The sequence below is a fragment of the Poecilia reticulata genome, chromosome 8 (assembly GCF_904066995.2).
Source record: "Poecilia reticulata chromosome 8, P_reticulata-male-v2, whole genome shotgun sequence".
NCBI lineage: Eukaryota > Metazoa > Chordata > Actinopteri > Cyprinodontiformes > Poeciliidae > Poecilia > Poecilia reticulata.
Window position 1 is genome coordinate 21,710,449 of NC_088837.1, and position 27,782 is coordinate 21,738,230.

Here is a 27,782-nt window from a genome sequence, read left to right on the forward strand (position 1 = left end):
AATTTGGATTTATGCGATAGACCAGCACAAAGTAGCAGATATTTGTGCAGTTGTGAAGAAAAATATTTTTACAAATTCTACCCTGAAAAAGGTTTTTATGTTTTTGTTCAGTCAATACTCGACCTTGAAATCATTTTTTTTCCAAGCTTGGTTTTCTTTTATGATCTGCTGTCATTTCTAACCATCATCCCAGCTGAATGAAAGCATTCCCACAGCATGATGCAGACCCTTCTATGTTTCACCATGTGCTTGATGTGCAGTTTTAGTTTTTATCACTCAATGTTTTGCCTGTCGAGTCAGACTTTTTCTGGCTTTCATCCAACAATAACTTTTTACCTTAATCTTTTTATCTTCTATAAAGACGACATTTGTAGAGTGCATCATTTTCTTCCATTGAACAACTATGCAACAGTTTGTGTTGACGTGTCATATAAAGTCCATAAAAATATGTGGAATTAATGGTTGTACAATGACAAAACATGAAAGTGAAAGGATTGAAGTGCGTTTTCAAGTTTTCTGTATTTAAAACTGTGTGTGAGGCCTTGAACTGCAATTAGCATGAAATCTCATCCCTAATCAGGCTGTTTCTCTCAACCAGGTCACGGTTTTCATCTGTGAAGGAATGCATTGTGTTGTGGGGCCATTACCATCCTGCCAAGCGCTGCTGCCATCTGCAGCTCAGTCCATCAGTTCACAGGCTCAGCTGACTGATCGATAGACCACTTAGCAGCCGTGAGGTACACACTTCCCAGTCATTTGACCTGCAGGAGCTGTGGGGATGGGAACACAATCTGATAAGCATTGAGCCGCAGAACCAAACGCGCCCGACTGACAGCTTAAGGAACTCCCCCCGCAGACGCAGAAGCTCGACAGATCAGGTGTCACAGCTGTGGTCGCACACTCATGCAGAGATAAAATGTGGCTTAATTACTAAGGGTTATAAAAAGAGGAGAGTTGAACACATTAAGAATAGTTTCTATTCGGGTTATTTACATGACAGCAAAGCCAGAAGCAGGTAACGGTTGTACTGTAGGACTTTTGTTCATTATTTCAGATGAACAATTTCCTAAACAAGCTGGAGATGGGCACCAGCACCCCTCCCGACCCCACTGAGGGACAAGGGTGCAAGAAAATGGATGGATGGATGGATGGATGGATGGAATTTCCTAAACAGTTCAGTAAAAGAAATGGTGATAAATAATTTAAAAGTTTTTGTTAAAATGTGTCTGGTTTTCATCTGGGATATAATTTGATTGTTGGACTGCTGCTGCTGTGGAGATGGGATTCTTGACCTTAACACAGTTTGTACATAATGAATAATGGCATTTCCTGTCAGTTGTAAGGCGCTATACATGATGACAATTAAATAATGCAGACTTAATGAGTTTTACCACTTTTCACACAGATTACATTTATCTTATTACTCATAACAAAAAGATAAAACATTCTTCATTAAATTTGATGTTATTAAATTTATACAGAGTTCTGCAAAAATGTTTCTACATTTTGTCCAGCTACAACCTCGTGCACTTATCTATTTCATTGGACATTTTGGTGAATAAACACTTTTTGGTTGTATACGCATACATGCTTATTTGGACAAAATGTTTGACAAATAAAATATAAAGTGTTTGGTACTTTAGCCCATCTGAACCAATATTTTGCTGAACTACTTTCCTCTCCACCAGCTTTCAACACCAAAAAAATAAGAGTGTTTTCACATCTAAATACAGATTTTCAAATGGACATAATAGACTTTGACTAGACCATTCTGGGTATGGTGTATGTGCTTCTCTGATTGGCTGGGTTTTCTGTAGTTTGGCATAGTGCATGGCTGATTAGCCCTTTGTGTAGCTATTTTTATTTGAATTTTCCTGATGCTTTCTTTTTTTAAAGCAATTTACTTGATTCAGAAGTATTTTCTTATAAATTATTGTTTAAGTTAATAGTTTCCACATGCAAAATAATTTTCAGAAATTATTCAAATTTGTTACATTTGTAACTCAGGATTTTAGGTTTATTTGAGCTCAAAGTCTGGGGATGTTTGTGATGCTGACTGCAGACCAAATCCCGGCATATGAAGCAGAAGACGGTTTCCAACCACTTGTGTTTACACAATGATACCGACAAACAATCTCAGAAATTTCTGCCAAAAACCCCAGAAAGGAAGATGAAACCACCTGCTCCTTTCTCACTTCTAAGAGTGATCAGACCCTCCTCCTCCTCCTCCTCCTCCTCCTCCTCCTCCTCCTCCTCCTCCTCCTCCTCCTCCTCCTCCTCCTCCTCCTCCTCTTCCTCCTCCTCCTCCTCCTCCTCCTCCTCCTCGTCCTCCTTTTCTCTGAGTAACATTGCAGGCCATAATTCACTTTGTCTAATGCAGCTCTGCAGCAGCCGCTGAAGCACATACAGTTATGAAACATTTCCCAGCAGCAATGCAGCTCTCAGCCTAACTCCTCTCTTGTCACTAAAACCACCATTTGTTCCTTTTTAAACTCTGCACCACTACTGAGCAACTGGGACATTTTAAAAACTTCAGCTCCGTGTACATGTGTAGAGTAATGTGCTTTCCTGGTTCTTTGAGGGTGTTTAGATTTTGTCCCTGCAGGACAGCTAAAATTGTTTTGTTTTTTTAAAAAACCATTTTGCTTGTTTTCAATGTTCCTGTTATTCTTGTTCTGTTGAAAATTCCCTTTGGGTTAAGCTTTAGCTCTCGGATAAATGATCTTCTGTCTGACTCTGAAATACTTTTACAGAGAAGTTTGTTGTTGAATGGATGACGTGAGTTATTATAATCATATGCTGTTTTCATCCCTTTTTAAACATAACTGCTGCTTTACACTGTGGCTTAACCAATGGTGTTATTCAAATTTGTCTTGTCACAGACAAAAAACTAACAAAAAACTGAAACATTTTGCTTGTAAGATGAATCTTTTTTCCACTTTTTTTCCCAGTTTGTCCCTGGGACTGTCACTCTTGAGTAGATTACCAACTTTACTAAAAACAAAAAAGCAAAACAAATGATATTTCTGTTTTGCTCTAGGAATAGTATATCCCAGATTCTCATCGTATTATTTGCTGGCTTTGTTATTCTCAGTGGATGAGAGCAGTCTGAGGTCGAGGGGAACTAGGAGTGCCGAGAGTACAGAGGGCCAGACGGACAGTAATATTGACGAACCCGGGAGGCTGAGTGAGCAGTGAGAAAGTCGTGGCGCCGGGCGGATATTAAAGGACATTAAGCCTCCTACTTCCAGACAAATGGCAGCGATTTGCTGAAAGGGAGAGCAGTAAATATGATAGCAGTTAATATCATACAGAGAGGTGAAACCAACCTCCCTGTTAATCTGTCTCCACTCAGAAGTGTTTGCTCAGCTGCCATTATTTTTCATTTCCTTTCTCACCAAAGGCTATAAAAACTCACCTACATAAAAAATGCATTTCTTAGTTTTACTTCAAAACACAAACTTTATGACCATTTTCTCTCAGTTCTTTTACTTCTTTGAATTAATTATGGATTCTTTAGGCTGATTCTGACAACTCTGGGAACTAACGCCTGCTCCTGCTACGTAAATACATACAAAACAAACAAATCTGATCAAAATTATGTGTAAAATTAGAGCTATTTGAAGTCCCAGACTCTTTGTTTTTAGACATGTCATGTCTTTAAAGCTTGCATTTTCCATGCTTTTTATTTTGCTACACAGTGTAAGAAAAAAGACTTTATCCTTTGGGTAAAACTTAGGGTAACATTTGCATAAAGGACCTGTTTGTTAAAAAAAATTATTACAGCATTTTATATTACTTTTTCTCAAAAATTGGTGTTTTTCTACAACCTTGCAAAGTAAATAAATCATTTTAATATAATTTCAAAGTAAGCTAGAAAGTAGAAAACTACTAAAAGGCTTTGTAACCATGCAGAAGGATTTTACTGGAGATTTTTTTCTTTGCTGCTGCTCCTGTTCCAATAAGTAGATACTGTGTGTCCTCCTTCCTCCTGGGTTATTATGCATCTGCAAATAGCTCAGAATAATGGCTCTCTGTCTCTGGCATAAACTCTATTATCTGATGGCAGCTCTGTCCATTTGGCCCCTCCAGAGATGGCTGAACATGCAGAGACCCAGTTTATGGCCTATTTGTTGGGTCAGCAGACAGCTTGGACCTCCAGCTCCACTCATTGAAGTCAGCAGCATCAGTCTGATCTTTTTCCTTCTCCCCCAGAGGAATTGAGCAGATGTCGCTGAATCAATTCGGTTAAGACCCATAATGACCTCGTCTCTAAATCACTCCGGTGTTTGGGGTGTGTAAGAGTTTTCCCCCTTTGCTGCACTGCAGAGTCATGGCTGCAACAGTTCAGAGCAGTTTATTTTTGATTCTGTCCTCATTTTAATGCAGCCAGAACATAACATCATCTTTTTTTAGATTAGAAAACAAAAACTCTGAACTTTACAGATAAAACAAAGTGCCTTATGAGTAAGAAAATGAGTTTTACTGCAGTGTTTTTGGTTGGTCTCCTACCAAACTGTAAGTTTTGATAATAACATTAAGCCAGTTAAAGGTGTTAATTATCTTTTTATAAAATCAGAGTGCGTCCTTTAAGGGAGCTGAGTATTTTCCGCCTTAACTTATTCTCTCTGAGAATAAGATCCATCTCAGGAGAGGTAATCCTGTTGTAACCGGTATTGATCTTTTTCATGAGATTGTAATCTGTTCTCTGCGAATGGAGCTTCTGAGATAGAGCATCTATAATTATCTATTTTTTTAAAGGCAGAGCCTACATTTCTTTCCTCCTGCTTTCAGGATAGTGGTCTGAGTTTGCACTCTTCTGGAAATGTTAGTAGTTTTTCATTTGAGGGTCATGACTGGGGCTGTTTTGAAACGTGTAATCAGCACGTTAAGGATTAACGGATAAATATTTGAACAAATAATTACACATTTTTTTAAAAAAACTTTCTGAATTTTTAAATGAGTAAAATGATCATTTATATTTTGGACTGAGATGTACTGACAGGCAATCAGACAAAAACACAACGACTGACAGGGTCAAATCCTTCTTATATTTTGAATGTTGATGTTAATTTCTCCTTTACAGAGTAATATTGTAACAAAATATCTTGTTTGTGGTTTCTCATCAATGTGACGAGGAGTGTTTTATAACCCGTTTTATTACTTCGCTTAAGTTGCAAATTTTTGCAGATGTTCAGAAGGTGCGAATACCTCAGCCGTTCTCTTGAACTGTATGAAATGAAATGTACGTTTGCAGGATGTTTGCATTGTTTCTGTTCACCTCTTCAAGCCTTGAGGTTAGCAGCAGCCTGATCTTGAAAAGAAAGGGTCACAAACACAGCCTGCATGCACATACGATTACCATGCGAATGACGGAGGGTGTGTGTCTTGGAAGGGAGGGTCGTGACATCATTAAGATGCCGTGTTTTGCTGAGAGAGCTACATGCAGCCAGACAAAGAGGGAGCAGACGCTCTGTAGGAGGATGTGGGCCGACGCAGCCGAAGCCTCAGTTCTGCCAAGAGCAGCCAATCAGATTAAGTGAATGACAACAAAGCTTTGTCTTCCACAAACTCAGATCTTACTTGTTTATACGAAACAGAGGGAATCATTAAATACAATATTTATGTATTATAGTGTATATTTGATTTCTAGCTTCAAACCTTGTAATTCCAACTTTATGGAGACTTTAAAAAATATAAACTTGTTGGTAAAATAAAATGCAACCCATCATGCAAGCATGTTTTTTTTGTTTGTTTTTATGATAGTAAGTGTTTGGGAAACAGAGGATTTTCTGCTGCATCGGTGGCACTTATGAAAAGCTTGAGAACTATTTAGTCTGGTAAATCCATGTAAACCTTGCACTTGGTCATTTTGAGTAATGATGACATGGCAACAACCTGTAGCAACAAAGATGGAAGCATTTCATTTTCCCCCAGTAAACAACTTTCAGCAGGTTGTCCGGCAGCTTGGACCTAAAAGCTCTGTGTTTGGAGCTATTCTATGCCAGGAGATTTTATCTTTATGCTGATGACACTGTACTTTATTGGCATGTTGTTCCCTTAGTACTTGATCATCTCCAGTCTGGCTTGAATGTTCAGTTGCTTTTGTTAAGTGAAGCTTAACAAGTCAAACAAAAAGACAATAGCTGGCATTTTACTACAAAATTATCTAAAAAGTGAATTTAGGATTCTGGTATTTAACAAATGGAAATAATTTGGCAATCCAAACAGACCAAAAACAGGAAGTGTTTGATCTCATTGAATTTCAAAAGGTGAGGAAAAGGCTGCAGTGTATGTTGATATTTGGTTTCAACTGAACAGTAAAGTGCCAAAAACTTTACTGATTCCACTATCACTTTTTTCTTCTTTTTTCTCTGCACATCATTTTCAGCTTGTAGCGGAAAAACCATCACATTTTTATTACCAGTTTTAATTTACTAACAGCATATTGTTGCATGTTTGTTTGATTTTGTGGTTGAAACCCTGTCTCTCTGAGATCTAGACATCGATGTGGCATTTATTAACGCTGAATCTATTTTCAGCATTAATATGAAGGGTAATCTTCAGGACTTCTGATGCCCTATTTGGCCTTTTCCTCTGGTTTCGTGAACAGAGAGCATCAGACATGAAAAGGGAGGAGAGGTGGGAGGGGCTGAGAGGCAAAGAGGAGAGAGAAAAGGGGAAGGAGGGAGCAGCCACTCAGCAGCAGGTTAGTGAAAGCAGCAGCCACAGGAGGAGGAGGAGGAGGAAGAAGAAGTAAGCAGGAGGAGAAACTGGAACGAGAGAAACTGTGAGGCTGCAGTCAGGAGCGACACAGGCAGGGAGGTGGAGATCCGGAGAGAAGAGAAGGTAAGAAGGCTGCTTGCATTTTCTGTCAGCATTATCTTGTTTTCAGTGTGAACACCAGGCATCAGCTGCCTGACGAGGCTGGGTGGATCTTCCATTCAGTGAGCGTTTCCCCCCCTTTCTTCCTCCGTCTGCCAGCTGACGGCACGCTGTGTGTGGAGAGAGCAGAGTGCTGTAGCACTGCAGAGAGATGGAGAAGAGCGGGAGGGAGGCGGAGAGGGAGGGCAGCGTTACACTCTACAGATAAGAGGAAGTAGAAACAGATCTGTGAGGAATACAGTGGAAACAGGAAGGAAAAAACTGACATCTGCCTCTGCTTTTCTGCGTGGAAACGACGGGATGGGGTGGCGAGGAGGGAGTGTAACCCCTTCAGCATCTGTGTACAGGAGAGGCAGCTGTCAGCGTCAGTAGTTTCCGTCCATGTTGGAGATGATATAAGTTTGGGTCTGGCCACACCCTCTGCGAGATGAGATTAGGCGATGGGAGGCTTTCGTGGCTGCAGATGAGTGAGGAAATGTGTGTATGTGTGTAAAAGGCATGTTGGATGGTGGCCAGACATGCTTAGCGCTGCTCCCGTTCCTGTCAGGGCAGTGGATTAGCTGCATGTGAGCGGCGAAGAGAACAGCCAAGACGCTCAATCACGAGCAGACTGAGACACTGGCACTATCAGATCTGTCCATGTGTGGACACTCATCACCCACTTTCCTTTTGTTCTTGTTTACAGCCGCTGTTTGGCGGCTGAAACTGAGATGCTGAGTGTATTATCAAATTGTGTTGTTTATATCCTCAGTATAACAGCATGACTGAGCATTTGTTGTTTCTCTGTCCTCGTGCTGAGGAGTTTTTGCAGAATACCAGACTGTGCACTGCCAGTAAGAATACATTTTAAGAGGATGTCTGTAATAATTCCTGAACATATGCACCAGCAGCATAGCAGACACTCCAGATGGCACAGTTTGTGTTACTAGCATATTTAGATATACACAGAAAGGGGCATATTAGCAGCACATAACAACAACAACAAGCTGCATCACAGGCTGGTGATTGACTCCAGCAAACAGAAATACATGGACGGCCCTGTTCTGTACTGGCTTCAACATCCCCCACCACAAAATTACTGATGTTAGTGTGAGACCATCTGCTGTGATTTAACCCCATTCTGCACAAGTTATGTTCCTCCAGCCTCAAACTAATTTTATATACAACAGAAGCATGTTTATTGGTTAAATCGGGAAGGAATTATGTAAATGTTTTGCTTGGAAATAATAGGTGTCAAGTTTAAAAACGACCTAGTTTTGTACTTTTTCTAGCTTTCTTTGTTTCATTAACATGATAATGTCCTTCCTGTTTGATTCCTATAAGCAGTGGTGGGCACTGCTAACTGAAAAGTTAGCTGTGCTAACGCTAGAGCACATTAGTTATGCTAACGCTAAACATGAACACAGCACTTATCAGAAGCTAATGCTAACGCGCCAACTTCAATTGTTTATCTTGTTCTCTTTGTCCATGTTTTATTCTTTCCTCTGCTTATTGTTTGAAAAACCATCTAACTACTTGAAGAATTTAGTTGATTACCAACTTCAACGAAGATGTTGAATTTTGTTAAATTCTAGGCTGATTAATAGTTTATCTGGGAAAATTAATTTAGGAGAAGCTAAGTGTGCTAACCGTTTTTGAAGTTAGCAAAAACGATAACGTATTTAGATGAAAAATTAGCCCAGCTATTAGCGCATCAGTGGATCAGTGTACCCACCACCAAACAATGCGGTGAAGTATTTGTTCCTCTTAAATCCAGATTTCTGTTGTTTTAAAAAAATTTTTATCTCACTTGAATGTTTTGTACCAAACAAATGTTCACATCATAAAGTAAATAGAAAAGGGCATTTTTAAATTATTTGCTTTCAACCTGTCCCCATCTTGAAAACAATTAACTGCCTTGTTGAAACATAATTAATAAAATTTTGTGAATAATCAAATTTTGACTTTCTTAGCCACACATAGAGAACTGAACTGAGAAATCACTTTACATAGTAGCGTGCATAGAACATAACCTAGTTCTGCCTGAAGGTGTCTTGGTGTAAATTGAAGAGCAAATGTAGCCAGAGAAATGATTCATCTGCATTTTAGCTACATTTTTCAGAGAAGTCCTGACGTTTGATAAAGGCTGTTATCTAATCATTGGACTTCTGAGCTTTCTCATGTTAGCATGAGCTGCAGATAATCCTTTAACTAGATTAGAGGCAGAAACATCATTTTTGATGGGAACAAAATCCAAAAAGCATCATCTTTCAGTTTATTTCTGGATCAGTGACGTCTGTTGCTTTGATGTTGGTAATCATTCTGATGCGACGGAGCGTGGAAAGCCTCCTTTAGAGAGCGAAACCTAGACTGAATCCTGTACGACTTCAAAGATTCACAACAGCCAAGGTGACAAAACATTGTTCAAATCAGTAAGCATACATTTTAAAATATATATTGTGGGATAAACTGGCCAAGTTATATATTGTTTTAGAGGTTCGCATCCATGGATACGAACATCAATATTGGACTATTCATGTATTTGAGCATCATAAAATGCAAAAAGGATTTAAATTTGTTTGATATTTCTCTAATTAATGCATGTTCAGTTATATGCATGGGCTCAAATATACATGTGGGCACAGCTGCACCTGAACTGCACGTCATTTTGTTGCCATGAACCTTCTGACATAAATATGACTGGATATTTTACTACTGTTTACATAGACTCTGCTTTCAAGCATATTTTTCAGTAGGGGTTTTATTTAGATTTTCTTAAGTGAGATAAAAATAAAAGTTGTTTTGCATAGCAACCAAATTGCTCACATTTTGCTGATAGAATCTGTTAAATAAATCAAATTTCACTCATCAAATTAAAATAACTGATTTCAGATTTAATGTTTTACCAATAGACACAAGGCATTTATGGAAACAAAGTGTGAAAGAGGACGATGTCATTTAAAGAGTGAAGTTTGTAGTTTGTAGTCCCGCTGTGCCACATGACTGTCATATTCAGGGAAGTTTCTTTCCATCACTTTTTAGTTTTTCCTCTTTTTAAGAACAGCTTCCTACAAATGACACTTTTAAAATGTATACTAGAGCTCCTCCTATTTTATATGTAAGGAAGCGGATTAATTTCAGGATGCTTATTTTGATTTAAAGCCAGTTTATTTTTCAGTAACAACAACATGTAAGGAATAATTAGTTTAACTGGTGAAAGGCTCACAGGGTAATTCCTGAAAATTAATGTTTTTAAATTAATTTAAAAGCATTAATTTAGAAGAATAGTTTATTGAGCCTGTTTTTAATTTATCTACATCACTTCCCTCCCATGGCTCTCGTTTAGTTGTTCCCACGGTGACCTCATCATCACACTGATTTGGCAGCAGCATTGCTGATGCCGTCTTTGTCCCAGAATGAACTCGGCAGCGGCAAAGGGAGCTGCGACTCTGTTTTGATTGTTCAAAGGAAACACATCCATATAAACATTAATTATTCAGAAATATTAGTGGATCCCAGATTCCTGCTCATTAAATTTACAATTAGACACTTTTTATTTTTATTTTCTGGATTTGTCTTCAAACATTTTAAGTGGTAATTAAAGACATAATTAAATGATGATCACTCGCAGAGAGATACTTCTAATCACTGATGAAGGTGAGACTAAAATCTATAAAAGACTGCAAAGTAGTGAAGTTGACAGAGGGAAACATAAATCTGCTTCCTCCTCTTCCTGTTACAATTTAAATCAGGAAAACATTTATATATCTTAATGCTTTTTCTACTCCTTTTAGCAGTAATAAAACCTTATGAAAGACTCAAACGTGAGCATGACGTATGTGAAACTTGCTCATAGTCGTATGATTAGTCTCTGCAATATAAAACGTCATGCTTTAAGTAAATTGGCTGTATTATGTATTTTCCAGGGAGATGGAGCCATTTTATAGCACAATCGTGTAACTAATTTGCCTTCATCTGTTCTAAAAATTATTTATATGTCAAACATGACTTAGAAGAAATTTGACTTCACCATTTGACAACTTTAAATTGGGCCTCTGTCTCTTTAAGAAGCTCCTGCTCTTTTCCGACACTCCGCCTTCAGCACAACATAACAATGCTGCTCCATTATGCGATTTACAACCATTCTTAGGAGCATTGAACTGAGAAGTAGTTTGTATGATGAACAGTTGTTTTTTTTTAACCTTTCTCCTAACTTCAGGTAATTTTGACAGATTGATTTTAAGCAAATTAAATTTAACCTCAATCCTGAACGAAGGCAAAAATGAAACTGGAAATGAGGCAGTTTGTCTGAAATGCATTTTTATTCTTCCTCACGCCTTGAACAATTTGAATAGTTAATATTGCTTTGAACTGATATTGATACTGTAATTCCTTGAATTGAGTAGATGTGGGTTTCTCATGTCTGTTTAATCCAGATGTAGAAAAGCTGCCTGTAAAGTGGCAGTACACCTCAACAGGCTCTGCTGCATATCCATGTTGATGTTTTTAGGTTAGAAGCTCTAAGAATACAACTCTGCTCTGGTAACACACTTACATCTGTCCCGGTTTATGACGCTACAAAAAAGTTTGTATTGAATGACCTGCAGGTACATTTTTACAAAAATGTCACAAACGTTTCATGTTTCTTATTGACACTCATTCAGTTCAGGAGCTGCATTGGCTTTTGCAAAGAGTATATAAACTATTTCCTAAGCTCAGAAAGTTTTATGCATTTTTAGCTGCTAAACAAAGAAACAGGAGGAAACTGTAGGAGTTCATCCTGTAAGCGCTGGGTTGCTGGTTCAAACCCACGCTCCATCGATCTCCATCCGTCTGTCACTGTGCCGGTGCGTCCTTCACCTACTTTGGCTGCAGGTGAGGTGATGGGAGGTCGAACAGCAGGTTCGCTTCTGTCAGTCTGACCCACGGCCAATTTCCAAGCGTTAAATTGTGATGTTTAAATTTCTTAAGTTATTTTTTAAAAGCATTTTTATAACAAATACAAGTAACACAGTTGCCTGATTGTGCTTTAAAGTGGCACTGCCCCTTTAAATCAGACTTGTGCTGGCCTCTCCAAAATATAAACTTTGTTCTACTGTTGTCCTCATTTTCTGTGTATAGAGAAAACACATACAAATCTCGGTCATTTTGACCCGAGGACAACAGGAGGGTTTTAAGCCACTTTGCAGCTGATTTGTCAGTGTTTGCTTTTATTATCCATTTAAAGGATATTTTTGTGCCCAAGCTTTAACTTCCTGACTGATATCCAGAGACTTTGCTTCAGTATTTATTTCATGTTGTTTCCTAACTGTCTTTTTTATTTAGAAATATCTGGTTTTTACAACATAATAAAACTCATTTGGCTTGAATTTATGATTATTATATCGATTGATTATTCAATTAATCATTATAGAGCACTTTTCACATGCAATCTAATATAACACAGAGTTCTTTTACAGAAATTAAGACAATAATGCAGAACCCCTTAAAAGTGCTTTGAGTAAGAAAAATAAGTTTATAAACTACAAGATGATGTCAAAACACAATCCTAAATGTAGACGGACCTAAACAAAATAAACACTTCATTTAAAAACATATTAAACAAACAAAGCAAAATGTCGAACTTTGTTCCAGACTCATTCCTGATGTTGTTTGAGGCCAAAACGTTGGTAAAAACTTGATTTTCTCTGTTCTGTTCTCTCTGTGCTGCAGTTTTCTGCTGCAGATCTTTTTTTTTCACTGACTCATTTGTCCATGGAAGAAATAAGGTGGATATTGAACAGTGTTATAGTTATTGATCAGTAGGAGGCTGCAGTGATGCAGCAGTCACTCATGTACTTTTCACATAGAAATATGGCTCCAGAGACGAGTTTGAAAGTAGTAAATTCTTCTACGTTTTTGACTTTACATAAAGTGAATTTTGCAGTTTCTAGTGCAAATATCTTAGAAAAATGTTTAGTTATAAGTGAATCTGCCAAGAACTAGTAGTTTTTAATCAATATTAAGGAGTTATTAACTTAACCAGCTCAAATTTCTGGCTGAAAAGTTACTTGTAAGTTAGTTTTCTTATTTCAAGTAAATTAAGATATTTGCACTACAAACTTGACCAAAAACACTTGGTAAGACTTTGTTTTCACACTAATGCAAAGCTGAAAGAGCTTTGCAATAGTTTCTGTGATTAATGGCACCAAAAGCAAGTTTTACCTGTAAACATCCACAGCTACACCTTTACAGAGGAGGTGGAAGATAAACTAAAGCTTATAAAGAGAGCAGATATGAGAAACGGGTCTCTAATGTCAATGCACATGAATTAAACGTTATGCAAAAGGAGGTGCGAGTGAGACCAAAGCTGATTAATATTTTCCTCTTCCCTCCTCTCAGGTTTCCCCTCCTCACCTCACTGACACATGAAAGAAGCCATGCCGGTTCTCACAGCAGGAGCGGGTAAGACGACAGCCGGCGTGCCGTACGGCGCTCCGTCTGCTCGGGTTCATGTCCGTGATGTGTGTCCGTTCTCCGCAGGACTGCATGAAACGCTGGCCCTGCTGACCTCTCAGTTGCGGCCCGATGCTAACCACAAAGAGGACATGGTCTTCCTCAAAGACGTCTTCAGTGAGAGGAGCTTGGGATACCTCATGAAGGTGAGAAACCCTCCGGAACGAGACAGGGTTGTTTTATTTTTGCTTTGAATTAAAATACCATGACATTCATTTTCTGTAAAAAGTTTATTTCCAATGCATGATCCTTCTAGATTACAGTCCTAAGTAAAATAGACTGAAAGTGCAAGTTTGTCCATTGAGTCGGGTGTTACTGAGGGGAAGGAAGCATCTGTCAGGAGAATCTACGTCAGCGAAAATGTTTTATTCAGCAGTTTGAGGTCCTCAAATCCCAGGAGTTTCCCAAAGCTAAAATTAGATCCACCAAGAGTAGAAAGTAATCCTGAGGGTCCAGTTCTCTGGAGACCTGAGAAGACCTGGCGACAGGCCTGGGGCCACGTCGGCCATAATGCCGGCGTTTCACTCAGTCTGTGTCTTTACATTTCCAAAATCCCCAATTTACCCACCAAAGTTCTGATACAGCTGCACTGGTAAAAACATTCATTAAAAAAACTGTAAAAAACCATCTTTTTCTGTAAAACAGCCAATAAAAATAACCAGACAAGATGAAAATGGCTTAAAAACACTAACAAGAAGAATGTGATGAGGAGGAACTCAGTAGGAAAACAGACTATTTCCTTTTTTATGACGGTCTAGTTTTGAATGTGGAGCAAGAAGGGCAGAAAAATGTTTGTGTTAAAAGAACTGTAAATACAAATTTAATGTTATACAAATTCATTTTTGAGTTGAGAGCAAAACTTGTCAAGTAAATAACTGTGAAAGTCCTGAAATTACTTTTATTTTGTCCAAATACTTTTTGGAATGGATGTGTTCTCAAACATTGCTGAATATATTGTGTTTCTTTACTTACTAATACTGTTGTTGCCAACAACCCTCCTGTCGTCTTCAACAGGACATGTTGGGAGTTACGGAGCTCCCAACACGTAAAATAAAGTTTGTTGTTTTTCCCACAGAGCACAAGAAAAATACTGATTCTGATTTCACAATATGATCGTTTTCTTTCCCAAAGAATGTTTTATTAATTTTAAAGGAAAAAGGACCTGCAGGGCTGAAGAGTTATTTCTCCTGAGCAGATAAAACCCTCATTCTCACTATTTGAACTGATGGTTTTTGTGGTGACCAGTGGAATAATATTTTTTCCTCAAAGGGTGGACAAAAAATATTGAAACTTTTTCCTTTAGTAACGTCCCAGCAGATAGATTTATGAGTGTTTTCAGCTTTATTAGCTTCCCATTAGCTTTCCAAATGGAAAGAGGGTGTGCTAGGTTTTTTCCTGGGCTACATAAAAATGGTAGTTTGATTTTGTTCAAATGTTATCTTTTCCATACTTTCTGGTGTGTCTTCTATATACCCATCTTTGTTTAAATGAACATGTGTGCCACAGCCAATCAGAGTTTAACCCACAGCCTCTCTGGAAATATTTTTCTGTCCACAGATTCACGAGAAGCTGCGACAGTACGAGAGGCAAAGCCCCACGCCGGTGCTCCACAGCGCCTCCTCTCTGGCTGAAAATGTAAGCTCACCTCACACACATTCGATAAATAATTTTCCCACTTGAACGCAGCTTTCAGCCTCTGTGAGTTGGCTCTTGTGGAGAAACAGTGCAAGTTTCAAAACTGAATTTTAATGTTGCCAAATGTGCTGAATCATCCTGCCGCTCCTCTAATGAAGCCCAACATCCTGCTTCTCTCTTTGCTCACATCAGTGGGAGGAAAGTGCTGACCTCCGTTATTTGCTACTCCTCTTTCCGTCTGTTAGTCTGTGTAGCAGTCTCTAATTACTCCACAGTAAGACGAGTGAACGTTGTTTGTGTTCAGCTGCATTTAAAAGTTTTTGGGGATTTCTCAGGTGGCAGAGGAGCTGCAGACTGGACCAATGAGCACAGAGGAGAAGGAACTGCTGCACCTGCTGACGTCGCCACATCTGAAGGTAAACACACAATCAGCAGCTTCTGTTTTCCAATCCCAACAACTGTGCTTCCATTTTTAGAAAATTCATTTGCAGTAACTTTACATTTTTACACATTTAAAGGGGCAGTATTATGTAAAATCGACCTTTTTGAACCTTACATAATGTTGTAAAGTTATTCCCACACCAAAAACATACATGGAGTGTTGCTTTGATTCTTTCATGCATGTTTGAGGATATGGGTGGACCTTCAAGATGCAGCTCCTCCTCAGAGCTAAAGAGCAGCTCTCTCCCACAACTCCACACTCAGTTCCTTCAGACTAGCCAGGAGGAATTAGCAAACACTTGCAGAACTCATTATACGAGCTACTTCTCAGTGCAACGCTGGTAAAAATGTTGTTGAAGGGTTAATATAGGATTGACGTTGAAATGACTTCCAGAGGGCGGAGTTTCAGAAAGAGCAGGAGTTTTTAAAGAGACAGACGCCCAATTTCAAAGCATTAAAGTATGAAGTCAAATTTCTTTCAAGTCATATTTGATATACAGCTCTGGAAAAATTAAGACCACAAAAACTTATGGATTTTTTACTTTATAAAAGTATATGTTTGAGTAAAATGAACATTTTCCTTTTATTCTATTGACTACTGAAAACATGTCTCTGACGTTCCAAGCAAAACTTTAGTATTAACAGAAACTGAGAAATGGTCAAAAAAATGAAAAAGATGCAGACGTCAAATAATGCAAAGAAAATAAGTTTATGTTCATTTAGAAACAACAACACTAATGTTTGAACTCAGGAAGAGTTCAGAAATTAATATTTGGTGGAAAAACCAGGAGGTTTTCAACGGGGTTCAGAGCAGAGCTGCATGTAGAAACAACACCTGAAGGTAACACACTTACTAAATTGTGCTATGAAATTGCACTACGTGCCTGGAAAACATGTATACTGTCCCTTTAAAATAACTTTTATTTCAGTTTATTTCAGCAGCAGGAGTTTATTCTCTTTTTTAATCCCATCAGGCTGTCCTCTCAGTGCATGACACCGTGGCCCAGAAGAACTTTGACCCCGTGCTCCCTCCGCTGCCCGATGACTTCGAGGACGAGCTGGATGAGGAGTCTGTGAAGATTGTCAGACTGGTGAAGAACAAGGAGCCTCTGGTGAGTTGCAACAGGATGAAGAACCTGCAGATGAAAGTAGAGAACGTCTGTCAACTTTTGTGTTTTTGTCAGGGAGCAACGATCAGACGGGACGAGGCAACAGGAGCAGTGATCGTGGCGCGGATTATGAGAGGAGGTGCTGCAGATCGAAGCGGTACGTTAAGATTTAAAGTTTCTTTTGGCTTATTGTGTTTTTTGTTGAGTTTAGGTTGAAATCCAACTTTTTTCCTTTTTATCTTGATTCAGTGAATAATTTTAATTTGACAAAAAAAACACAAGTTTTTAAATATCAAATAAACTCAGCATTAACCCAAATGTAGCTGCTGAACAGGTAAAAAAAAGGACACAGACACTCAAATGTTTATGTGGTTAAATCGCAGATTCAGAATATTCCTGCTGTTCAGAAGAGTAGATTACACTGTTTCGAGAAATAGGACAAGATTGAGCATGAAGCTCAGTAATGTGAGCTGTTATTGATCCATGTTTATTTTGCTTAGTTTGTCAAATCCTAATTTTTTCCTCAAATGTCTAAACCTGCTCACTTTCTCTGAGCTCAATACAACCCACAACATTAAACTGGACTGAAAATGAGAAATTCAAAAAAAAATAAAAAAATAAAAAAAAATATATATATATATATATATATATATATATATATATTTTTTTTTTTTATTTTAGTTTAGTTTTCACAGTTTATTTGGCAAGTTTCACTGAAAACACTATGTAAAAATATTTTACTGAAAATATTAGATTTTTACATGCAAATTATTAGATAATGCAAATTATTTATTACTGATTAAAAGTGATTAAAAGTTAGAGTATAAGGGATTCTAAAATTAAAAGATAATAGCGAGCACAGATGAGGCTCCTCTAATTCTAAAAACGGCAATAAATAAAAATTACATGCAAAATAAAAGCTGCACTTGTGGATCTGATTTTCCTTTCAGGCAGGATGATGATCAGAGTTTCTGATCAGCAGAGAAATGCCACTGCATTTCTCTCTTTGCAGAAAATGAAATTGAGAAGAAGAAAAAAACAAATGTGCAGAAATATAAGGGCTGAAAAACAAGAAGCTGCAAAGACGGAATGATCAAAGTTTGGAAGGAGAGAGATGCTGCAGCAGGAGAAACATGAGAGGCTCTGAAACACAAAGCGCTCCATGAGTTAAATCCATCACGCAATACACACTTATAAAGATCTTCACGAAATATCAGCCAGACCCAAGTGCATGCTGGGTGCATCAACCAATTAGTTTCCATATCCATGAAATTTTAATATCCTCTTGAATTCTTACAGCATTAAAAATGTGTTGCTAGTGTTAAGAAAGGAGCTGAGGAGTGTTGCCTGCTGAATGCATACATAATACATGTGTGATCGTATGATAATGTGATCTCTGAGCCTCTTTGCCTGGAGGGAATATTGATCTTCTCTCAGATTTGGTTTCATTGTTGTGGCTGCAGCTCAAAAGACGTGGGGGATAGAAACCGCCGGAGTCTGTTGCTGTGACAACCAGACAGATGTTAGGATACGACTCAACATTGACGACACTGGACGGTTTTTTTATTTTTATTATTAGTTTTTAACCCGTTTCTGCCTTTTACAGGTTTGGTCCATGTAGGAGATGAACTCAGGGAAGTCAATGGAGTTTCAGTGATTCATAAAAGACCCGACGAGATCAGTCAGCTGTTGGTAAGAAGATCACGCATAATATTATGCATTCTTGTGAAAGTTTTCACCAACTCAGGCAGGAAGTAACCGCTTTCAATTACTTACCATAAGTTCTTGATGTAACATGAAAAAAATAACAGAGAAAATGAAAATAAAGATGGAATTTCTTTGCAAAAAGTCACTGTTAGGAATTACAAATACTTCATTAAAAGTATATTGACCCTAAATTTTGATCCAAAAATAATAAATTGGAACTAAACTTCATGTTTTTCTGCCTCTTATTTTGTGACTTAGTCCCAGTCCCAGGGCTCCATCACTCTAAAGATAATCCCAGCCATCAAAGAGGAGGACAGACTGAGGGAGAGCAGGGTGAGATGGAAACTGCATGTACTTTTATTTACATACACCACTTAAAAACACCTGGGCTCATTGAAACTGTTCTGCAAACCCCAGGTTTACATGAGAGCCTTGTTTGACTACACTCCTCTGGAAGACAAGGCCACCCCCTGCCAGGAAGCGGGACTTCCCTTCAAACGGGGCGACATCCTGCAGGTTGTGACGCAGGACGACCCCACGTGGTGGCAGGCCAAACGCGTGGGAGACAGCAACCTGCGGGCCGGACTCATCCCGTCCAAACAGTTCCAGGAGAGGTGAGAACGTCCAGCGGCTCCAGCGCTGACGGATTCACCCGAACGTCGCCCGTTTATTCCATTCGCTCGTTTGTAATCCCTGCAAATCCACGTTCATGTGTTCCACTGACAGAGGTCAGCTGTGATTAGATGGAGCATCAGAAAAGCGGGGAAAAAATAAGCAGAAATGCAGCGTTGAACGGGCGCAAACTGATGCTGTGAGTGTCATAATCCACCGGTGAGATGATCTCAGCAGGGAGGCGGCTGCCAAACTCTGGAGCCGCGGCTGGATTAACAACAAACAGGAATGTGGAGAAGAAAATATACATACATGGAGTTTACATTAATCTTAGGGATTAAACAATGAGAATACTGGCATGCGCTTTGATTTATAGTAGGAAATTACTGAGTGGGTTTTTAGAGCGCTTCTCTCTATTTGAGGAAATACTCGACTTTTGCTGAAACAAAAGTATGACAGATGATCAGCAGTATCTACGAGGAAATAAAGACAAATCATATTTTGTAAAAAAAAAAATTTGGACATCTGAAAGTTTCTCTTTAGACTTTGGTAGCTTTCTCACTATTTTTTCTGTTTAAAAAACGTGAGAAAAGTGGAGGAAAAAATTGTCTGGAATATTCTTTGCAGGAATGTCAAAATTAAGATTTTTGTCCCCAATACTTAACAGTCTGTTAAGATTATTGCTGATATTCAATCTTTGTCTGATATGTCATTCAAGTTCATGAAATTAATGTTATTTTTAGGAGTAAAAAACCTTAAATTGCTGAACTACCACACAGTACTTTGATTAACTGAACTGTCATAAAGCAAAGATCTAAACACTGTCGACATAAAACAGCATAAACTTCATGATATAGAGACTAAAACACAGACAGTGAGAACAATAAAATAAAATAGTTTGTGTAAATAGTGGAAATGGAAATTTATGGATCAGCCAAACTCCAAAGGTAAACTTCTAGAAAGCTTCAAAAGATTAAAAAGATAAAGGGCTCCATGCATGCAAAACATGAAAAAAACAAAAACACACATTGCTTTGTCCTCCTAGTTCTACTTAACCGCTCAACATTACATACAGCTGTCCTGCGTTACTGAATCTGGTAATCCGTTGTGTCATAATCTGTCAATGTTTGCTCTGTCTTGTATTCTTGACAATCCCCTCTTACTTTCTGCTTACTCTCGTCTCTGCCCTGATGATTCTCCGCCTGCCTTTATCCTCTCTGGCTCTATGCTGCACATCCCTCCAGGCGGCTGGCCTACAGGATGAAAATGGGCACGCTACCCAACCCAAAATCCCCTAAAAAGCCTGCTTGTAAGTTTCTGCTTCTCAGGATTTCACCTCGTCGTCTACATTTTTACGTAATCCCAGTTTACAACCAGCTGCCCCCACCTTTACCTCTTCTTTTGTCACTAATGTAATAATATGTCTGATGGATGTTTATTGACCTTCATTGATTTTTATTGCCATTCTTTGTTCCTGGATCCACTAGCATTCACGGTTCCTCCCTTGGTGCAGGCATGTTTTTAAAGGGATGAGGAGGAGGGGAGGGATCACAGATATGAATTAATCTCTTTAATGTTCACTCCATCTGGCCAAGTCCAAGTCGTTCCAGACAGCCAAGCAGCAGCTGTTCCCTGCATCAATAATATACCACACGTCTCACCTGATGCGGTACACAACATGCAAACATGGAGAGGCTGTTTTGTGGTGCATTAACTGTACGCCATCCGATTACGCCTCGGCTGCAGGGAGAGGATGCAGCTCACTGTTCTACTTTAAGCAGCAGCAGCAAACCTGCAGGGACTCTCCGGTCCTCCTGCTCAGTTCATTCAACCAAACCCTGACATAAGCTTTTAAAATTAGTGTCTCCCTTCTCGTCTCTGATGTCATCCTAGCTCCGCATGTGGAGCCTGTTATCAGCTGTCATGTATATAAAATCTGGTTCTTTATCTGTCTTTAATCCTGTTTATTCTTCTTTGCTGCATTCTGCATCAGCTGAAGGATGCGACAAAGGTGGGTGAATGTGCAGCCACACTCTCATCCATCCACAACAGATCATGAGGCCTTAAAGGTTGAGTGTGTGTGTGTGTGTGTGTGTGTGTGTGTGTGTGTGTGTGTGAAAGGCGTTGGGATTTCTGCAGCTTGAAGCTTATTTCCTCCCATCCGGCTGCTGGAGCATCAGGGCAGATTCTTGTTTACTGCAGCAGGTGACGCACAGGTAGAGAAGCATCACTGGAGACATGAGCTCAGCCAGCTAAAGGCTGATGGGCAAAAATAGATTCTGTTCTCTTTTGAGTAACACTTCTCTTATTTTCCATTTTGCAACGTGTGTTCAGCTCTTTTATGTGAAATAAATTCCAGTAAATAACGTTGAGTTCTGTTTAGATTTCATGAGGAAAAGACACCGAGCTTAAACTAGGGATGCATCTTTTAGTATTTTCAGTTTAGTATTGATTGATGCAGAAAAACAGTGCTGAATCGACTTCAAACGTTTCTTCTTCTTTTCTTTTTTTTTAACACAGACATAAATGTAGTGAGTTATACATCTGTGTGACAGTTCAGCACCGGTACCACACGCTTAAATAAATCAACCGCTGGGTCAAACATGTAAAAACAACACAGCTTTAATTTGTTCAGTTAGGAGTAAAACAGCCAATGTGAAATAAATAATAAGAAACTGAAACTGGTTGACTGCTTTGGTCAAACAAGTAAAAAATCTGCAACAAACCTTTGAAATGGTTCAGAAAGTGAAATTAGAAATTCTAAATGAATAAAAAATGACGTCATTCAGAGCACAAAGCATAGACTTAGACTAAATAGATCCACCCTTATGTATCAGACACATTGTCATGATTACCTGATCTAGATTTCCTTTCATTATCAAGACCAATTCAGATATTGATATCAGATCGGTGCAGCTGTAGATCATTCCTCCAGCAGCGCTGCTTCTCCACCTGCCGCCTGCCTGCCTGCTTCCTGTTGGTCTCCTCTCCTCTCCTCTCCTCTCCTCTCCTCTCCTCTCCTCTCCTCTCCTCTCCTCTCCTCTCCTCTCCTCTCCTCTCCTCTCCTCTCCTCTCCTCTCCTCTCCTCTCCTCTCCTCTCCTCTCCTCTCCTCTCCTCTCCTCTCCTCTCCTCTCCTCTCCTCTCCTCTCCTCTCCTCTCCTCTCAGCCCATCCTCCCTCCATCCTCTTTCATTTTTCCAGGTCTCTTACCCAATGCTTACCCCCCCTCTCTACCTTGCTTGCCTCCCAACAGAGGACTGTGACTGTGAGGGCTATTTCAATGGACAGTACATAGGTGAGAGTGTGCACATCTTTCTCCGACTTGCTCTTCCTCTCTGCTTTGTTTGCCTGCTGCAGCCTGGCTGTGCGCTGCTCCCCTCTGGGCTTTGGGTTGGGGTCAAAATGACTTTTTTTTTTTAGGCTGATTAAGAGTTTACAATGTGACAAAATGTAAAAACATTTCAAGGGGGTCCTAAGTTTAAAGTCTGAGGTTAAGTTGCCTGGGTTGGTTACAGTCAGGGAAGCGCAGACCCTTTTTGCCGAATCACGAAATGGTTAATTTACTAATATTCTAATTTTCTGGAAACCAGGCTAAATTATAAAATGGAAACTAGTTTTTTTTGTAAAATAATGCACTATTATTACATTTCATGTATTCAAAACAGAAAGCCAGGCCATGGGTATGTATGATCGAGATGCAGTCTTCTCCTTAATGTGATCTTGTGGAGCTAATGCATTAGCCTCCTCTGTAGCTCACCCTCCTCCCTCCATCTCCCTTCTTAAACTTGAACGTCATTTGCTCTCCCGCCCTGCCCCGCTGACCGAATGACGCTGAGCTCACGGCGTGACCCAAACACAGCTGAAAGCCTGACGCCACACATTTGCTGTGACATGAAACACCTTAATGACCCGTATTCGTGCTTCCTGTCGACCTGCTTGAAGCCGTAAACCCTCCCTCCTCTTCCCGCTGTCTTTGCCTCACAGTGTTTGGATCCTCCTGAACCCCTCCCCCCACTGCCCTGCTTCTAGCTAACTGCCCCTGTTGTTGTGGTCAGTGCGCTGCTCCACCCTTTCCTCCCCTCCCTAGAACCAGCTCCCCTTCACATCCTCCCCCACCCTCACGAGGGCCCTCCTGCGTTGGACGCATTGCACACTCAACCAGGCACGTTTGTTGCTCGTTCACCTTTATGTGGAGGTGTGAGGCTGGGTTGTGTGATGCTCTAACACCGGTTATAGTCTCTTCTAAGTGTAAAGCAGTGGCGCCCTCCTGTGGTCAGGTGTTTTCCTGGGAATTTTATTCAGGTACAGTGGCCGGCTCAACCATCTGACGGGGGGCGGGGGGTCCAGACCGTTCTGGCCGTGGGAGACCCTGCGGTTAGTCCCAGTGTTTCAGTGCGGGGTCTCCCTGGGCCAGGCTGTCCTCGGTGTCCTGCCTCAACACTGTAACCTCTTGCAAAGCAGCATGTCCTGAACAAAACTTGACCGATATTAATATTGTCAATGAAATGTCTTTGTTAAAAGAAACCAAAACTTGCAGGTTTTGGTTAGTTGCATGTAATAAAATTCTCTGAAGCATGAAATCTCAAAATTCACACTATCAACAACTTCTTCTGATCGGGCATATATGCACCTCGACAAATGTTTTGATAATGCATGATGCTGAGATTGTTCGTGATGCTCAGGCTGTGTGTGAGGAGTGGTGTGTGTGCGCTCCAGCTGAGCAGAGCTGCTCCTTTTTGCTCCAGCTGGTTTACGGAGAAGCTTCCGGCTGAGTCGTAAGGATCGGCAGGGATCGTCCGGAGAGGACTCGGAGATCGGAGAGACGGACTTCCTGACCTATGAGGAGGTGACCCGCTACCAGCACAGGTCTGGTGAGAGGCCGCGGCTGGTGGTTCTGATCGGTAAGTCAGAGCCTCTAAACGCAGTCTTTATTTATGACATGCAGATATTACCATAGTATGTTCTCCTCAACATTTCTCTCCAAGGTTCGCTTGGGGCGCGAATCAATGAGCTGAAGCAGCGAGTGATAGCTGAAAACCCACATCGTTATGCTGTAGCTGTTCCACGTAAGTCTGTCGGCGTTTTCACTCTGCGGTCCAACAGAATCGAGCAACGACAAGCGAAATGTTCCCTGTTCTTTTTTCCAATGTTAACACAGATACTACCAGGCCTAAGAAACCTCATGAGAAGGATGAAGTGGAGTATCACTTTGTCACCAAACAGCAGTTTGATGCAGACGCTTTAAACAACAAGTAGGTTTTTCCTGCATCAGGGATTTTTATTTAAACATTTATGATTCTATTTTTTTTTAAGTTGGTCCTATTACATTTTTAAGCAGTTTACCTACCATACAGTTCAGAACTACCATGAAGTCTGTTAGGGCTGAAACTAAACTCCAGTCTCAGAACTGCTGCAGTTGTCAGGTTGATGCTATTTTCTGAACTTTCAGGCTGTTTTGATGTTTACATTTGAGGTTCTTAAGAATAAAAACGGGTTCATAGTTAAACCATCTCAATGTTTTGAAGTGTTGTATGTTCAAAACATTTACAGCAGCTCATCTGAAACCATGATTTAGTGTTTCTGTTCAAAGTAAGGCAGAAAATAGCATGTTTTCATTCAGACAATGATATTTTTGCCCTTTACATCAGTTGCTGAGTTCATGTTAGAGATTGGGATGTAAGGCTGCAATGTAAACAAGTCAAGAAATATTAGATTTGACTTAGAATCAGGTTAGCTTTGTGCACAGAGGGCGTAATCTGTTAGTTTGATTCATTCACAAACTCAGACATAAAATGTTCTCGATTTAAATTCATGAAACATTTCCATCTTTTTAGCAGAACAAAGTAATTTCTTACTTTTGTTATTTGAGAAAATTATTTTATATACTTTTGGTACGTTTTGCACAGGAGGATCATTTGCAGAGCATCACTTCCTCCTTTGGCTTCTTTAATATCCACCCAATGCAAACATAGCAACAGTGTAAAGGTCCATAGATAGTTTACCATAATCTCATGTTTAGAAAAAGTGTGCTTTACCTTTTCTCAAGCTGTTCACTTCAACTTCTTTGTCCAACTGATCTGAATTTATAAAAATGGAAGAAACCAGAACAGTCATCTACTCTGGGTAAAATATCTGTTCTTTTTTCCCCCCTTAGATTCATAGAGCATGGAGAGTACAAGGAAAACCAGTACGGCACCAGTATAGAGGCCATCCGCTCTGTTCAAGCCAAGAATAAGATGTGTATAGTTGATGTGCAGCCTGAGGTGAGAAGATGGTTTTTTTAAAATATTTTTGAATGTTCAGAACAGAGACCAAAATATTCTATCATAACATGTCAGAATGAGTTACATGCTGCAGTCTCGTCACATGTGTTCAGTTTGACATTTCCCTCTCGACTTTGCCGATCCGCCTCTTCTTCCTGACCTCTGTGTGTAAATCTGTCTTCACTGCAGGCGCTGAAGAGGCTACGAACTGGAGAGTTCAAGCCATATGTTATATTTGTCAAACCTCGGATTCCCGAGAGCCGGCGTCGCCGCAGTGCAGCCACCTCACCAGGAGGGGGCGAACACGGGCGCCTTACGGTGAGTACTGCTCGTATTCAGGCGCTGGGCAGGATTCTTCACTTATTTTATAACTTTGACAAGTGAATAAAAACAGCACAGACGGATTTGTATAAACGAAAACAAATTTAATGTTCGACACAAATGTGCATTGGTATTTTATCTGCAAGAGAATGTTGTGAATATGCTTATTTAAAATTGTACTACAAATCTAAACCACATATAAAAGGTCCTGAACTACAATAGACTCATTTTATTAGGAGTTCCTTTCTATATATATATATATATATATATATATATATATATATATAAGCAACTGTAGAGGGCTAAATTCTCTATTTGTTTCAAATAAATTAATAGTGCAGAAGAAAATACAAAATGGATTCCACAGGGTCCTCAAGTGACAAAATGTTTTGTGTTTTTTGCCTTTTGGTCAGGACTACCTTGACAAAGGTTTTTTTTTTACTCTCAATAGGTTTTTATTCCAGTAAAATAAAGACAAAATTATTTTTTTTAAACGCTACGAGTAGACAGGAAAACTTTTACAATGTGATCAAAAAGATGTTATATAGTTTCATCATCATGGTACATTTTACTTAATCCAGCCTGGATCTGATGATAGATTCATTCCTCACTGGTAGAGGATTTTCTGTCGACTCGTCACTTTCAGCAGCTGACTGAATCACTCGTTGGCAGGAATCTTTAGGCTAAGTTAGGAACTTGGATTTTCAAGTGTAATTTCAGTTCTGCTGAGTGCGTACGTACCACAGCTATGTTTTCCTCCTCAGGATGAAGACCTGCAGGAAATGCGCCAGTCTGCCGTTCAGATCGACCAGCAGTACGGACACCTGGTGGACCGCGTCCTCATCAAGGAGGACTCGGCCAGTGCTTGCGCTGAACTGCGCGGCATTTTGGAAAGATTGGAGCGCGATTCCTTCTGGGTGCCTCTGAGCTGGATGCAGACCTAAACGCAATACCCACAACCCCCTGAAGCATCCAACCCTTGCACTGGTCTTCTCATGAGCCGGTGCCTCTACACCCCCAGGCTGGTGGCCAGCCCAGAGTTTACTGACCGAGGGCCATCTCATTTACAGCAGCACCACAAGCAGACGAAGTCAAAGAAATACCTCAGTTTTGCAGCAAGGCTGACCATTTGATTGCCTAACTTCCCAAAGTAATAAATAGTTTTGCATGTTACATTTATGCATATTTGGTTTCATAATTACCAACTCTTTTTTAAAATTGTGTGTATCTTCAGAAGAATTTCTACTTACTGAATTCCCATCCAAACAGAAGAAGAGATCTCAGTTTTCCTGAAAGACAAATATCTCAAATTAGATCATTTCCTTCTAAAAGTCGTCTTCTGCTAAAGTTTACAGCCTGTAGGATGCTTTTAATTTGCACAAGTTCAAGTTTGAACCTCTCAGACATGTTATTCCTCACACCGTTGAACTTTACAGCAACATATCAGCTTTTAGTAGCATGATTTTTTTTTCTACAGCTTTACTAAACAGCAGCTGCTGAAAATGCTTCCAGTTTATTCCTGCTGCTCATGCATCATGTGCAGAACAAGAGCCTGTCGCACAAACCACTGCAGAAGAGAAAGACCTCTGACAAGTCATGATGCAGCTTAATCACTGAGCTACTAATTAACGAAATATCCAGATGGAACGCGGGGATATTTTTCGCTGAGCTGGTTTTAGAAAATGCATGTCGACAGTTTACTTACTCTCAGATGTAAAAACTGTAAATGTTACTCCTGGTGTGCCAACGAACGATGTCGTAGCACTTCAATGCAACCTGTTTACCTTCGTCATTTTGACTGTAAAAACATTGTGCACACATTTTCTGTGGATGGATGTTGCGGTGTGCGTGTCAACGTCGTCCCCGTTTTGCAAATCGGAATGGATTTTGTACAGTTTCTTGAATATATCTGTATTTTTGGCTGAAGAACAGATGTTTGAACTGAAGAACTTTTTATGCAGAACGTCGGTGGACTTTGTTTTTGTTTTTTTCAGAGCTTAAACAACACAATAGGACAAGAGGGGAGGAGTGTTTGTAGCAACTATGAGCTTTTCTTTGGCATGCCAGTACTATATTAAAACTTGAAAGATCTGAACCAACTGACAACACAGATCAGGAATAAACACATTTTGTGTTGAATGTGAGCATCAAACACTTTCCAGATCATATTTGTTAACTTGTTTTTGTCACATGCGACAAAGTTTGAGTTGTGTGAACTAAACCGAGAATGTTGACTTTGTAACCTGTCATGTACAAAGTGCCATAATAAAGGAAGCTGACTCAAACTTTAATTATTGTTATTGCTTCCTTGGAGATTTTAGCGTTGTAATGTTTA

The 27,782-nt window shown here is 39.7% G+C and overlaps 1 protein-coding gene across 5 annotated transcripts; it reads left to right on the top strand.

The window, feature by feature from the left end:
* Positions 1-6,697: 6,697 nt before the first annotated feature.
* On the top strand, positions 6,698-27,738 carry mpp3a (MAGUK p55 scaffold protein 3a). Of its 5 annotated transcripts, XM_008417021.3 has the most exons (21): positions 6,698-6,849; positions 13,246-13,308; positions 13,387-13,505; positions 14,917-14,994; positions 15,330-15,410; positions 16,410-16,547; positions 16,620-16,701; positions 18,151-18,236; positions 18,510-18,584; positions 18,669-18,865; positions 20,108-20,172; positions 20,857-20,874; positions 22,117-22,158; positions 22,529-22,543; positions 23,100-23,165; positions 23,609-23,764; positions 23,849-23,929; positions 24,022-24,115; positions 25,018-25,126; positions 25,316-25,444; positions 26,212-27,738. In XM_008417021.3, exons 2-21 carry the CDS (start codon positions 13,272-13,274, stop codon positions 26,389-26,391), a joined length of 1,848 nt encoding a protein of 615 aa, XP_008415243.1. In that variant the 5' UTR covers positions 6,698-6,849; positions 13,246-13,271; the 3' UTR covers positions 26,392-27,738. The 5 variants fall into 5 exon arrangements, with proteins under 5 accessions (XP_008415243.1, XP_081466350.1, XP_017161766.1 ...); XM_081610224.1 differs by lacking the exon at positions 23,100-23,165; XM_017306277.2 differs by lacking the exon at positions 22,529-22,543.
* The last annotated feature ends 44 nt before the right edge of the window (positions 27,739-27,782 follow it).

What these genes read in the sequence shown, in the direction of transcription:
- mpp3a (XM_008417021.3), top strand. Translation starts at nt 13,272, where the DNA reads ATGAAAGAAGCCATGCCGGTTCTCACAGCAGGAGCGG. An exon ending in GGTTCTCACAGCAGGAGCGG is followed by an intron (nt 13,309 to 13,386) that starts GTAAGACGACAG and finishes CGTTCTCCGCAG; the next exon opens with GACTGCATGAAACGCTGGCC. An exon ending in TGACGTCGCCACATCTGAAG is followed by an intron (nt 15,411 to 16,409) that starts GTAAACACACAA and finishes TAATCCCATCAG; the next exon opens with GCTGTCCTCTCAGTGCATGA.